The 14,416-nt window shown below is 43.8% G+C and overlaps 1 protein-coding gene across 8 annotated transcripts in view; it reads right to left on the bottom strand.

The window, feature by feature from the left end:
* Window positions 1-14,416, bottom strand: part of HIPK3 (homeodomain interacting protein kinase 3) — a 123,454-nt gene that overhangs the window by 27,161 nt on the left and 81,877 nt on the right. For all 8 annotated transcript variants that reach the window (XM_025215930.1, XM_025215929.1, XM_014524863.2 and 5 more), the window contains one exon: window positions 7,936-8,059. In XM_025215930.1, the coding sequence (XP_025071715.1) occupies window positions 7,936-8,059 (124 nt within the window). The remainder of the gene's footprint in view (window positions 1-7,935; window positions 8,060-14,416) is intronic.

The raw sequence follows: 14,416 nt of genomic DNA, 5'->3' as shown, positions 1-14,416 counted from the left end.
GGAAAGAGAAAGAAAAAAGAGAAAAAAGGAGAGAAGAGAGAAGAAAAAGAGAAAGGTAAAGACAGAAAAAAGAAAAGAAAGAAAAGGAGAGAAGGAGAGAAAAAGGAGAGAGAAGGAGAGAAAAAGGAGAGAGAAAAAAAGGAAAAAGCAAGAGTGTGTGTCCCTCACCACCAGTGTCTCCCACTGCTTCCAGCTGAGGCTCAGACCCACTGGTCCAGGGCAGTGTGTCTGGTGGAGGGATGCAGTGACACCCCAACAGGAGCCACCAGGGCTGGAGCCACTCAGGTCTCTCCAGCAGTCCTGGAGCACGGAAAGCCTGGGCCCAGGGCTGGGAAGTAGGGCCCAGCCAGAGCTCGGGCAGACAGATGCCCCATTCCACCTGGGTGAGGGCAGCACCAGGGCACTGAGAGCCAGAGCCAGGTGCCTGGGGCAGGGTCCAGGCAGCACAAGGAGAAGCAGGTGCAGGGGGAGGTGCTGCGGGCAGACCGGCCTGGCAGGGCTCTTGAGAAGGCAGGAGCCAGAGGAAAAAGCAGGGATGGTTGGGATGCAGGGACTGCCCCGGGACTCCATGGGCTTGGGCCATGGCAGGCGACTGCACCCAGCAGCACCCAAGATGGAGCCCACTCAGCCTGGCCCACACAGCTCTGCAAGGATGGGGTGCAGCTACCCTACCCGTGAGGGGACACTGCCTGACTGGGGCAGGATGCCAGGCTCGGGAGGCTGCCAGCTTGGCCTCTGTGCATGCCGGGCACAGTGCAAGCAGGGCATAGAAACCCAGGCCACAACAGGAGCCCCCCTGGACTCTGGTAACAGCTGCTGCAGGCAGCACTCAGGGCCGAACCAGCCAGGAGCCAGTAGTGAAGTGACCCTGCACAGCACCTGCCCCAGCCCCAGCCCTGGCCCTTGTGGGGAGCTGCAGGTGGGCAAAACTGGGGCCCAGGCAGGCCAGGGCAGCTGCATCGGCTATCAAGGCCCTTGAACCGGAAGCAGCTCCACCCCACTCATGCTGTGCCCAATGCACACAGAGGCTGAGCCTGGAGCTGGAAGCCCCCACCCCCTGAGCCCAGCATCATGGCCCAGCCTAGCTGTGTCCCCTTGTGAGTAGGGCGGCTGTGACCCATCCCTGCAGAGCTGCGTGGGCTGGGCCGGGTCAGGCCAGGCCAGGCCCCACCTCCGGTGCCACTGTGCGCCCTTGCCCACCCAGCACAGGCTGAGCCCACGGAGCCCCAGGGCAGCCCCTGGTTTCTGTCCAGTCCTGCCTTCCTAAGGGCCTGGCCTGCCCACGGCACCTTCCCCCATACCTGCTTTGCCCCACCCAGACCCTGCCCTGAACACCCAGCCCCGACACTCAACACCCCAGTGCTGCCCCTGCCTAGGTAAAGACAGGGCATCCCCCGGGCCCAGGAGCCACCCACCTGCAGCTCCAGGGCTTGGCTGGGCTGGAGGACACAGTCCAGGGACACGGGATGATGTCAAAATACACACAGCATCCCTGCCTGCATTATCCTGACTCTGCCCTCAGTGCCTGCCATGGTGCTGTGACCTGTGGCTGCCCTGGAGAGCACAGAGCGTCAACTTAAAAAAAAAAGTTTTTTAAACAATTTCCTTGCACACCTCCTGGTGTGCCGGGGAAAATGTCTCCGCGTGGCACTAACTGGCACATGTGCTGGGGGTTGCTGATCCCTGCTCTATAAGACACTGGGGAAACCTAATCTTGAACACTTTGAACTGGGCTGGTCAAGAAAGATGAGTTCAAACTAGAACAGGAGCAGAGAATGATCAGAGGAATGGAGATTCTGTTTTACAAAATAAGACTGAAAGAATTGTTTATTCAGCCTAACAAAATAAAAGCTGAGAGGTGATATCGTTCCCTCTAAATATATCAGGTTGTAACTAGGGACAAAGAAGAGCTAGTTAACCTAAAAAGAATGGGTATGAACTAGGCATAAGTGAAGTCAGGCTGGAAAATGGAAAAGTTCCTGTCAGAAGAGTGAGGCTTTGGAACAGAATTTCTGGTAGAGAACTGTGGGCAAAACTGAATTAACTATTTTTAAGAGGGCACTTGATGACTGTATGAATGAAATTATGGGATGTCACAGGTTGACAGCAGGAGACTTGACTTGATGATCCAGAGGACCATTTCAGTCCTGTTTTAAAACTTAAACCAAGTCAGCTGTAATGTTACCAAAAAAATCCCAATCATGCAGAAATATAGCAAATCTGATGACTCTAAAAGAGCAGCTATTATGTTAATAATGGAAGAATCATTCATATGACCAGACCTCCAACCTAAAGTGAAAGTGTTCATGCAGGAAGTTCATCCATTTTACATTTTGGTTGTTCTAAAAGTAGTATGAGAAAAGGTTCAATTAGGTTAGGATGCTTTGAGGATTGATGAAAATGGGATGTGGAGTCCTGCAGTCCCTGCTACTTCACAAAGGCAAAATGGTTCAGGCTACAGTTCACCCTAACTTCTATCAGGAGTCAGCATCTTCAGCAGCAGCAATTGATCTATCCCCTCCTTCCTTGCCAAGCCACTTGGAGCAGCAGAGAAGAAGGGTTTCTTTGTTTGGGAGGCTTTTTGTGTAAAAGGAAGGCTATTGGGAAAAGCAGGGAGACCAGTGGTAGAGAAGAGGGGAGAAGGGATTAAAAAATACATGGGGAAATGGAGTCAACCAAGTCTACCTTCAATTGGGCTTGTGTCTCTCTAAAACAGGCAACAGAATTTTGGGAGGCAGAAATATCTATGCTATCTGAAGTCAGCCCAAACTACAGCACGTCAGCCCAAACTACAGCAAGATCCTTTGCACCACTGCTTTCACCACAGATACTAAAGCAGAATGCACTGATTAACTGGACGGAACAAATCTTGTTTCTGGCACATATATGGCACCAAGGAGGCATAACATCAAGGTAAGAATCTGGGTAATCAAAGATCAGAGCAAATTGCTTTGCTGTAAATCAAAACAGGGTGGCTAAGGAAACACCAACAATTCCATATATCGTGCTGCACTCAAAATATAGCAAATTGGTAACAAGTCAGTGCCATTACACCTATGACTTAGTAGGGCTAACGGAAACCTGGTGGGATTCGTCCCACGACTGGGCGGTACATATTGAGGGTTACAGATTGTACGAAAAGTACAGGGTGGGGAAAAAAGGGGGAGGGGTTGCGCTCTATGTCAATGAGCAATATACATCAACCCTCATCAAGAAGGAATCAAAGGACGAGGAAGTAAAAGGACTGTGGGTTAGGCTACATGGGGGGCAAGGAGAAAGGGATTTGGTGGTAGGGGTCTGCTACAGACCCCCACACCAAGGGGAAGAAATAGATTCGGGGCTCCTGAGGCAGCTCTCGGAGACCATAAAAGCTAAAGAGGCAGTAGTCATGGGGGACCTAAACTACCCAGACATCTGCTGGGAGACGCAGACGGCAAAGTCCCACCGTTCACGCAGGTTTCTAACCTGTGTACAGGACCTGTTACTTACCCGAGAAAAGCCATTCACGTCTGTAAATGTTGGCAGGACATGGCATTTTGTTACAAATTACCACAGAGACTTGTTCCTTTAACAGTCTGGCAAATCTCATGCTTTTCTTTCCCCATGGCCTTCAGTGAAGAGAGGCCGTAAGAGGAAATTCCCTTGGCCATTTTTTAAATGTTAATGCTTCAGCTTCACTTAGAAAAATCTGTATGATATACTCAAATTAGCTCCTGTCTACACCACTCTCATGCTAAGGAAGAAGTCTCTAGGGGTTTTTTTAATAGCTGTTTCTTCAATGTAGTGCATGCCCTACCCAGAACTCACATGATACTTGGTTAAATCCAATTCTCCTATAGCCGAACATAAATAAACACAATTGGCATTTTTTAAGTAAATACTTTTGTTTACTTATTTTTTGAAAACCTTTTGGGTGTTTGTGAGATGTGCTGCTGTGACCCTCTCAAATACTGTCAATATATAGAATGGGCACAGCACAGGCACATACACATTTTTTCCCTCATGCCCACTTAGTTCTTCACCTCTTTGCTGAGACTGGCAGCCAGAGTACCGGCTGGTGTCAGTTGTGAAGTTGAGGTTGTAACACAGTTGTCACCAGCACTGCACTGCTCTTAAACTTTGTCTATAAGTTCTAAACTCTTTTGAGTAAGGACCTTTTCTTATCATATACCTACAAAGCAGCAAGATACTCCGCAAAAATAAATAATGACTCATTTCACAAATGTCAGTGAAAAAATTCCAGTTGATGGTAAAAATAAGAACCATTTGTCATTGTCTACCAGAGATGACTCTGAACTGTCGCTTAGAAGTGAAAAGTTCAGTATCATCATTCCCATAAGCTGCCTTATCTGTTACTGTTTATTTATATGTTTGTTACCAATCTGATCTCTATTATTATTATTATTAATGAAGCCCTCTGTTAGAACACATCAGCTATGTCAAATTCTAGCTGGTAACATGACATACTTGGCACCCCTCAGATCCAGGTCTTGTGTGACAGCTTGTCTTACTGTAGTGCCTCCAAAATACAGAGCTGTATCCTCTGCTAGAATTCCACATTCAGTACAAGCATTTCCACCTTCCAAGGACATCCATAAATCTGGTTTAATTTCTTCATTGTCAAAGCGTTCCTTCAGGAAAGTCTGTAAAAAAAGTATGTAGCATTTGAGCAACAACTAGAAGAATCATCCTGCTCTACAGCCTTTTTAGCTAACCCAGTTATAATTTACTTTTGAAGTATGTTTGAAATGTTCATAAAAATAGTAAAGTGATTTTTTTCCTCTCAGGAGCTAAGGTCTACTGCCTTTGTACAGACAGTAAATTTTATTTAAATTATATCACCTGATTGCATCCATCAGATGCAAGACCTAGACAGGTTAGACCAGTGGGCAGAAAACAACAGAATGCAGTTCAACGAGGAGAAATGCAAAGTGCTGCACCTAGGGAGGAAAAATGTCCAGCACACCTACAGCCTAGGGAATGACCTGCTGGGTGGCATGGAAGTGGAAAGGGATCTTGGAGTCCTAGTGGACTCTAAGATGAACATGAGTCGGCAGTGTGATGAAGCCATCAGAAAAGCCAATGGCACTTTATCGTGTATCAGCAGATGCATGACGAACAGATCCAAGGAGGTGATACTTCCCCTCTATCGGGCGCTGGTCAGACCGCAGTTGGAGTACTGCGTGCAATTCTGGGCGCCGCACTTCAAGAGGCATGCAGATAACCTGGAGAGAGTCCAGAGAAGGGCCACTCGTATGGTTAAGGGCTTGCAGACCAAGCCCTACGTGGAGAGACTAGAGAACCTGGACCTTTTCAGCCTCCGCAAGAGAAGGTTGAGAGGCGACCTTGTGGCTGCCTATAAGTTCATCACGGGGGCACAGAAGGGAATTGGTGAGGATTTATTCACCAAGGCGCCCCCAGGGGTTACAAGAAATAATGGCCACAAGCTAGCAGAAAGCAGATTTAGATTGGACATTAGGAAGAACTTCTTCACAGTTAGAGTGGCCAAGGTCTGGAATGGGCTCCCAAGGGAGGTGGTGCTCTCCCCTACCCTGGGGGTCTTCAAGAGCACTCTTTACTGCCTATGCAGGGGGTCGGACTCGATGATCTATTGAGGTCCCTTCCAACCCTAACATCTATGAATCTATGAATTAGAGTAGGTTCTAGGATCTCCAAAAGCTTAAATCACTTACAGCCAGATATAAAGGACAAAAACTGGAGTTAAATTTCCAATTAAACTCTTTACAATGCAAAGAAAAGCTGACATATCTATCTTTAAGACTGTCTACCAGTAGACTAAGGGTATGGACAGGTGTTATACTTCTAGCAGGAGAAATGCCTTCCTCCCACTAGAAACTGGAAACCTACAGGCATGCATGCAGTTTTTCCCCCATAAGAAACATGCTGGATCCAGGAAAAAGATCTTTCTCCTTCATATCAGGAAGACCTTGACTGTGCAATTTTCTTGTGCAGGATCAAATGCCTGTATGCTCTCCTCCCCATCCCCACTTGACACCTAGCGTGAAATGGGAGGAGTTAAGCAGCAGGAAAAGGCTGCCCTGCAGACTGGGATGAACACAGTCTGATGAATACATGGGGAACACAGGCTGCTCAACTCCTCCCAGAAGAACATTCAGGTTCTGCACAGTTTCTATTGCAATGTCTTACGGTGATAATTTTTTCCTATTTCCACTCAACATTATTGACTTCAAAGCTGACTTCATGATGGATATCCAGAAAATACTAGAGGAAGTCAGGACAGCTTGCAACTGCTTAACTAAGATCTATAATGACACTAAACAGAGATCCTAAAGACAATCAATTCATATAACATGCCCACCAGAAATGATAAAGTAGTGGTCATTAATGGGCTTTGATTCCTACTAGCAACAGCCAAGCAGCGTCATTTCTAACACTCTGTAAGATACAAACAAGACAACAACTAAGACAACTACCCAAACTTAACTCAAAAAAGCAGCTCTTAATTAACAGAGCTAACAGGACCTGAGCATTAAACTACTGATAGCATGCATCCTGATGAAACAAAACATTTTATTTTCCCCTTCAAATGACAAGAACCAAGAAGGATACAAAAAAACTCCTTAGAGCTGAAACAGAAAACTTCAGTACAGCTGCAGCATTCAATCACAGCAGCCATTGCCCTTTAACAGCCACAAGGAAAGCGACTAGAAGTTATTAGAAGTAATAGTATGTACCATGTTTCTGCCAGGGAGAGGACTCAGAGAAGTACAGAATTTGAATTTCTTGAGCTATAGGAATTTCTTGTCTGGTTTAGGCCCTAGGAGCACAGACAACAGTAGAGATCTCTCTGTACATGTATTTTTCCAAAAGGTAAATATATTAATTATGAACATTTTTAGGTTAGTTTTAATTAATAAAGCATGGGTTTTAAATGAGTAAAATAAAGTACATCCCTGTACAAATAATATTTACCTAGAATATTCCAAAATACAATATAGGATCAGATCCTCCACTGCTGTACAATTAAGATCAGTAGATCAGCAGCTGAAAATTCAGTCACATAACTAGCACAGGGCAAACTGGGCACCAGCCTCAGGCACCAACTACTATGGGGCCACCCAAGTCACTTCCTGACCCTGGGCAGCCCTGTGCGGCCCCTGCCCAGCCACAGGAACAGGGCAGGGTAGTGCTGCACCCAGCAGTGTATCTGGTAGCAGGGGGCAAGCAGAATAGTACTCCCCGCCCCCCCACAAATCATCTTTGTCACAGTAAGTATAGCCCTGCACCTAGTAGCCTATCTGGAAGCCTCGGGGAAGGGGGACGCAATCTGAGCCAACAGACATCTGACCCAATGCTGCTATAGCAGTGGCACCACCCACAGAAGAAGTCTTTACTCTGCGGAGAGTAGTGGTAGGCAAGACTTATGCCTCAGTGAAAATCTGACCCATACCCTCAACATTTTTAACCTAGTCCTTTTCTTTAGAAAATTTGAATAATATTAACATTTAATTTAACTGAACTTTATTTCAGGCAATTTATTTCCATTAAACTATGTGGTGCAGGTTGTCTTTGATATGATACAAACCTCACAAAGTATATGGTTCAGAACACATGAAGTAGTACAACTATCAAGAACCCAAGGATTAATTCTACAGGTAGCTCCTTCAAGTGATAGTTGAACACATTGTGTAGGTAATTTGTGGAAGTTTATACTAGTGATGACCATGCTATACCCCTTCAGCAGATAAAAGGATTTATGTTTCTAGGATAATCGATATGTAATCTTTCAATGATATTAAAATGTGTTCTACAGAATCTAAAATAAATACTATTAAATGTGGACAGAATTATTGGCATTTTGGCTCCTAGGGCAGGCTTTCTGATTGTCTCACCGTCAAAAAAAAAGATGCAGTTTTTCCCAATACAAGGTCATTGATTAAACTATTTGATTACCTGGTCATATTCCAGTGCTCCTGGGTACAGTGGCCATCCAAGGAACAGCTCTGCAATCACACACCCCAGTGACCACATGTCTATGGCTTCACAAAACGGCAACCCCAGTATAATCTCTGGTGCTCTGAAAATTAAATACAGTTGTTGAATTTTTCTCCTTCAAAAAAAAAGAAATGTGAAATTCAAGTAGACAAAAAGGACTATTTACTTTAGAGGGCTTTCCCTCCTCAAAATCATTCAGTTTAGGATTTTACAGTAGCATTGAGTGATTTTCTCCTTTGATATCAGCATGTTGTGCTTAAGTTATTAAGTCTTTCTGCCCCATGTTTTACGGTCTCAATTTATTTCGAGTCTTGTTGTGAAAACATAATTAAATGTGAAAACAGATATAGGATCTACTAAGAAATAACTAATCCTGCCGTATTTAATAACCTAAGATTTCTATTCTTCCTCCTATCCCCACGAAATGATTTGCCCTCTTCAAACTTCCTAAGCTTATACTCTACTACCTAAGCTTGATAAACATGTTCTATGTAACATCACTCCATTTGGCAATATAAATTCAACTCTTCTTTACTACCAATATGCATTGATGTACCCATGTTAATTATTTCAAACTTAATTTAGTTAAACAGTTGCAAATTCTTAATGTGGCACTTGCAACCCAGTCTGATTTACACCAGTTTATCTTGATTACATTTTAAATCAATGTAATAGGTCTAATATATGCGTCTTAGGTAAATCAAGCCTTATCTATTACTTAAGAAAAGGTACATGTATGTGGACTACTGGTATAACCAAAGAAAATAGGCAAATTGTTGCAATCTAGGTGTTAAAATTAAGGGGTTGTAACATTTCCATTCTCATGGAATAAGACTTCGTATTTTATATTTATCCTGATGCACTTTTAAAAAAATAAATCACCCTAAAAAGTCAGTTCATTCATCTACAAATGAAAGTGAAAAAATATAGTTATGTACATGTTATACTAATATAGGAAAGAGGCTAGAATTAGTTTAAATTATGGCCTCGTACAGACATTCTTTTTCTCCTGGGAGAGTTGCTATTCTCTCAGGAGAAACAATGCGTATAAAAGAAAAAGCCTGAAAATCTGTAGAGTAAGAATGGGCCCCTCCAAGAGAAAAATAACCTGGGTAACAACCAGAGTTAAATTATTCCCAGGAGAGTTTCTGTTAGGAGCAAATGTCTGTACATGCTGTGCATTTCTCTAAAGAAAACATAGTCCTCCAGCATCCCCCTCTGCACAACCCAGGGAGACTGTGTTGCTCCCTGGACTCTACTGCTCCAGCAGGTAATAGAGCATGCCCCCTTCACAATTCCCACATTGTGCTGCTAGGAAACAGGCTGACCATGGGCATTAAGAGGCAGCAAATAAGGGCTGCCCTATACACTGCTGCCATTTGTCACCAGTCACACTAAAGGAGTCTGCAAACCATGCTGAGATATGTGCACAAGGTCCCCCCTGGCTGAACAGTGTCAACACTGCAGGCTCTCCAACCTACAGGGTCTTTGCATTTGCATGTCTATACACATGGCTCTGGGTAAGTTTCTCTACCAGAAGAGCAAACCTGGGCAAATTCTTCCAGATTATTTAAATGTGTGCAGGCAGCCTTCATCAGAACCAGTCTGTTTTTTAAATAACAAATTATATTACAAAACTCTTCATACAGCAAGACTTCAGACACTTTAGAGAAGGTAAAAATGGATTTCAGAAGTTGCCTTTTGCTTGCATCACAAAATCCACTCAAACATGCCCAAATTAAAACTTAAAGGAAACTTCCATATTGCTCCACCCACCCTGGTGCATAAAAAGCTCACACAAAGTAAAACTTCTGAACAGGAATCAGGTAACAAATCCTTCCACTCAGGCCTTTGTAAGGTAGCAAAACCACTTTGCAGTCACACTCCAGACTCGGTCCCAAGGGTGTCTCCTCACTCTTTATCTACCCAATGCAAAGAGGGAGAGGTAGCTAGTCATATTTACTCTGAAGTCAGGCATAAGGCAGGGCAAGGCAATACTTTAGAGTCTAACTAATTACAAGCAGGGTGGTTAGCAGTGGCTAACAAATTCAGCATTAATGTGAAGCACTGGCTTCAAATCCCTGTTCTACCATGGTCTAAAGCAGTGGTTCTCAACCTTTTTTATACCAGGACCCATCTGTAAATATTGATGGCCAGTCCCATCCCATTTCCCCGCAGTGTGTGGAGTGGGGGAGAGGGGCAGGGGGGCTGGTTCTCCTGGGTGGTAAATTTCATTTGTAAAACAGTTTTTTTGTGAGTATGCAAATTAGGCTCAAACAAAGGCTGGAGCCAGTTGTTTACTTCAAGGTGTCCAATGGCAGACAGGCCGCTGAATTTTGTTTCTTTTTTGTTAAGTTGTTCATAGATTGTAAGGGGGCTGAAAGGGATCTTGCAAAATCATCAGGTCTAGCCCCCCCTGCACTAGGAAAGAAACACAACTGGGGTCAGGTGACCCCAGCAAGGTGACCGTCCAATCACCTCGTGAAGATTTTCCAGGGTAGGTGATTACACCACCTCTGGAGGGAGTTTATTCCACAGTCTGGACACCCTAACTGCGAAGTTTTTCCTAGTGTTAAGCCTGAAACAGTCTTCTACGAGTTTGTGGCCATTACTACTGGTTTTCCCCAAGGGTGCCCTGGTGAACAGTTGTTCACTGAGCCCTTGATGTATTCCCCTGATATAAGTTGCTACCAAGTCCCCTCAGCCTTCTCTTTTTTAGGCTGAAGAGACCCAAGTCCCTCAGCCTTTCTTCATATGGCTTGCCTTGCAAGTCTCTGATCATACAGGTGGTTCCTTCTCTGGACTCTCTCAAGTTTTTCCATGTCCTTGTTGAAGAGCAGTTCCCAGAACTGGACACAATACTCCAGCTGTGGTCTCAACAATGCTGAGTGAAGTGGAAGAATCACTTCCTTGGTTTTGCTCAAGATGCATCAGTTCACGCATGCCGGAGTATTGTTTGCCTTGCTGGCTACATCATTGCACTGACGGTTCATGTTCACTTCATACTATGGTCTATTATTACCCCAGGTCCCTTTCTGTCATGGTGCTAGTCAGTTTGGTGCCACCAAGCCTGTAAGTATGTTGGGAATTCTTTGTCCCCAGATGGAGCACTTTATACTTTTCAATGCTGAACTTCATCTGGTTCCAATCTTCTCAACTTGCCAGCCTGTCTAGGTCCACCTGTATCTGTAGCCTATTTTCAAGCGTGACCACGCTCCCCCATTACTTGGTGTCGTCCGTGAACTTGGCCAGTGAGCTCTTCACCCCCACATCCAAATCATTGATAAAGGTGTTGAAAAGCACTAGATCAAGTACAGACCACTGCAGGACACCACTGGCCACATCTCGCCAGAACAATGCAGATCCGTTCATTAGAACTCTCTGGATCCCCCGCAGACAACTTCCTACCCACCTAACTGTCAAGCAGTTAAGCCCGTAATCCTCCAATTTTCCTGTGAGAACATCAAGGGATACCCAGATCAAAGGCCTTCTGGAAGTCTAGGTATACAATGTTGACCTCCTCTCTCTTATCCAGGTGGCAAGATACCTGGTCGTAGAAGGAAATGAGATTGGTAAGACAAGACCTGGAGATACACTGGTTGGAGATGCACATCTTCATGTTGCACAGGAGAACTAAAAGATGGTATGGTTCATGAGCGTGTTTTGTTGGGGGTTTTTTTGCATAGTTAGGCAGGCATAGTTTTGTCTGCCTATGCCTTTAGACCAACACAGCTACAACCAATATCCCCAAAACATGGAAAATAACATAATTATCCATTTTGAAATGAAAACTTCACAACTTAAGAAGAAAGAAGTAAAATTCAGCATCCTGCCTGCCATTGGACACCTTGAGGTAAACAACGAGCTCCAGCCTTTGCTTGAGCCTAATTTGCATACTCACAGAGCAGCTTTTTTTTCTTTTTTTGAACTTATGAACTTTACTAACCAGGATAACCATACCATCTTCTAGTTCTCCTTTGCAACATAAACAACTTAACAAAAAAGAAGCAACATTCAGCAACCTGCATGCCATCCAACACCTGCTCCAGCCTTTGTTTGAGCCTAATTTGTATACTTGCAGGGCAGCTATTTTACCAATGAACTTTCCTACCCAAGAAAACCATACCATCTTTTAGTTCTACTGTGCAATATGAAGTTTCGTTTTTCCCTGGAAGAAATTTTACCACCTTTGAATTCTCCTTTGCCTGGCGAAGGGCATTTGGGCCCGAAAGCTTGCGAGGAAAGATTTTTTTTTTTTTTGCAACTGACTAGTTCATCTAATAAAAGATATTACCACTACCACAAGAGTTCTGTCTGCTTATGCCTTTAGACCCACAAGGCTACAACCAATATCCCTAAATTGTATTTACAACTTCATGTACACATACACACACACACTAGGAAATACACACGCCTATTTTGTTACTGCTTTTTGCACCTGCAAAAAATGAACAAGAACATCTATATATTTTTTCACAACGTAATATAAATTAATATTACATGGACATTCATATATATGAATATATTAAACATCAATATTACACTGTGAATGTATATATTATATTACAATGTAATATTGATGTTCTTGTTCACTTTTTGCAGGTGCAGAAAGCAGTTAGAAACAAAATTGAGGAAAGGGACAGCAGGATACTTTGTCCTTGGAGAGGAAAAGAAAATCCTCGAAATGAAGAAAACCCACAATACTATCTGTATGACTGAACGAACTCTGCAAATTTCTAACTTCCTAGAGGGAAAGAACAGTAAGTTGAACAGTAAGGATAAACAGTAATTTAAAAAGGAGGTAACAAAGAAAATTTGTGAGAGAAGAGCTCACAAATAATCACTATTGGCCCTAAAACAGGCCCCTGGGAGACATTATTTTTGTCAAGCAACAAAGTTTGTAGAACAACAAAAAAAATAAAGTGCAATAGGCAATCACACATTCACATTCCCACAGCTGGAGCGTGACAAAGGCACACGCTCCAGACAGGTTCAGTGACAGCCTTGTAATCCCTTTAGGTTAGGTACAGACATTTAAAAAGCCAGAGGAGGAATCAAAGTTACACAGTTTTCTGTAAGCAGCATAGTCTAGATTGGTAGCGAACAGAACAGACATTTGCCCGGGGCGGGGGGCGCGCAGGGGAATCTTAGACCACAATGAAAGACTTCTCTATATACAGGTATCAGTTGAACACAATGTTTTCTTGATATATTTACAATTTTAAAGCAATTTAGAAGCTTACCAGTGCCTCCATCACTATAATAAATAAATTCTGAATACCTATAGATTTTGCTATTTGATTTTGGATTTTTTATCATGGGAAATCAGGAGTTCCCCCTGCCCTCTTAGGTCACTAGGACACAGATCCAGGCCCCTCACTCAAAAGCTACAACCCGCAGGCCCTGAACTTCTGAGAAGAGATGAACAAGTAAAGCACTAACCATCTTTTATCCCAGTAAGGGGTTTTCACATTACATATTTGATTGGCAGCCCAGCTACTTTATTCCACTTCATTTTTAGCCTCATTACAAATTTGTAGGATTATCAGCCAATCCATGCGACTTTCTGCAATTTAAAATACAATCAAGAATATTAACATTTCCCTTTTGCACATTTTCTCTCTGGTATCCTCATCTTTGATCTGCAAAGCCTAGCTTTTGACAGATGCCTCCCAATTGTTTTCTAAAAGCAGACTGATGCAGAGAAGCTATTTAATTTCTTTACAGCAACCCTATCTTCCTTCACTGTTCCTTTAATTACTTGATTGCAAAATCATCACTGACATGCTAAAAATGCTTCTTACCTCTAATTACAAAATAATCATTTGCTTATCTGATTTTCTATTGCTGCTTATTTGCTCTTTAAATTCCCTCTTAACTCACCAATATTCCACTGTTGTGAGGCTTTTTTTTTTGTGAACTGTGCAAGTTTCTTTGCAGTATCAAGAACTCACATAAGCCAAGGAAAATTGGTAGTAAACAACAAATGAAATGCAGCACAAAGCTAGTAACGTGACCAACAGCATACAGTGTCAGCCGCAGCACATCTTCTGCAAGCACTAGAAGTGAACCAATACATTGGTCAAATATTGGATCAGCACTGATATAAACAAAATTGGTCATACTGGAAATCGACCCGATGTGGCCGATAATTTGTCCAATAAATGCCTGTGCATATGCACAGCCGCAGCACAGCACATAGGTGGCAATGAGCACAGCCTGGCAGCTTGGACAGCTGCGTGCTCCTGGTAAGTCTGGTGTGGTAGAAGGGGAGGGAAGAGGGAAGGGGCATGGGGGCAACTGTGGGCTGAGACCAGGGCTAGTGCAGGATGGAGGCATGGCTCAGGAAGGGAAGGGGGCACCTCCCACCACTGCGCACGACTCGTCCAGTGCTCGTCTGGCAGTTCCTGCCGCTGCTCCCACCACTCGTCTAGGAGCA

Source organism: Alligator sinensis, unplaced genomic scaffold (assembly GCF_000455745.1).
Source record: "Alligator sinensis unplaced genomic scaffold, ASM45574v1 scaffold57_1, whole genome shotgun sequence".
NCBI classification, from domain to species: domain Eukaryota; kingdom Metazoa; phylum Chordata; order Crocodylia; family Alligatoridae; genus Alligator; species Alligator sinensis.
This window is presented reverse-complemented; position numbering and strand designations above follow the sequence as displayed.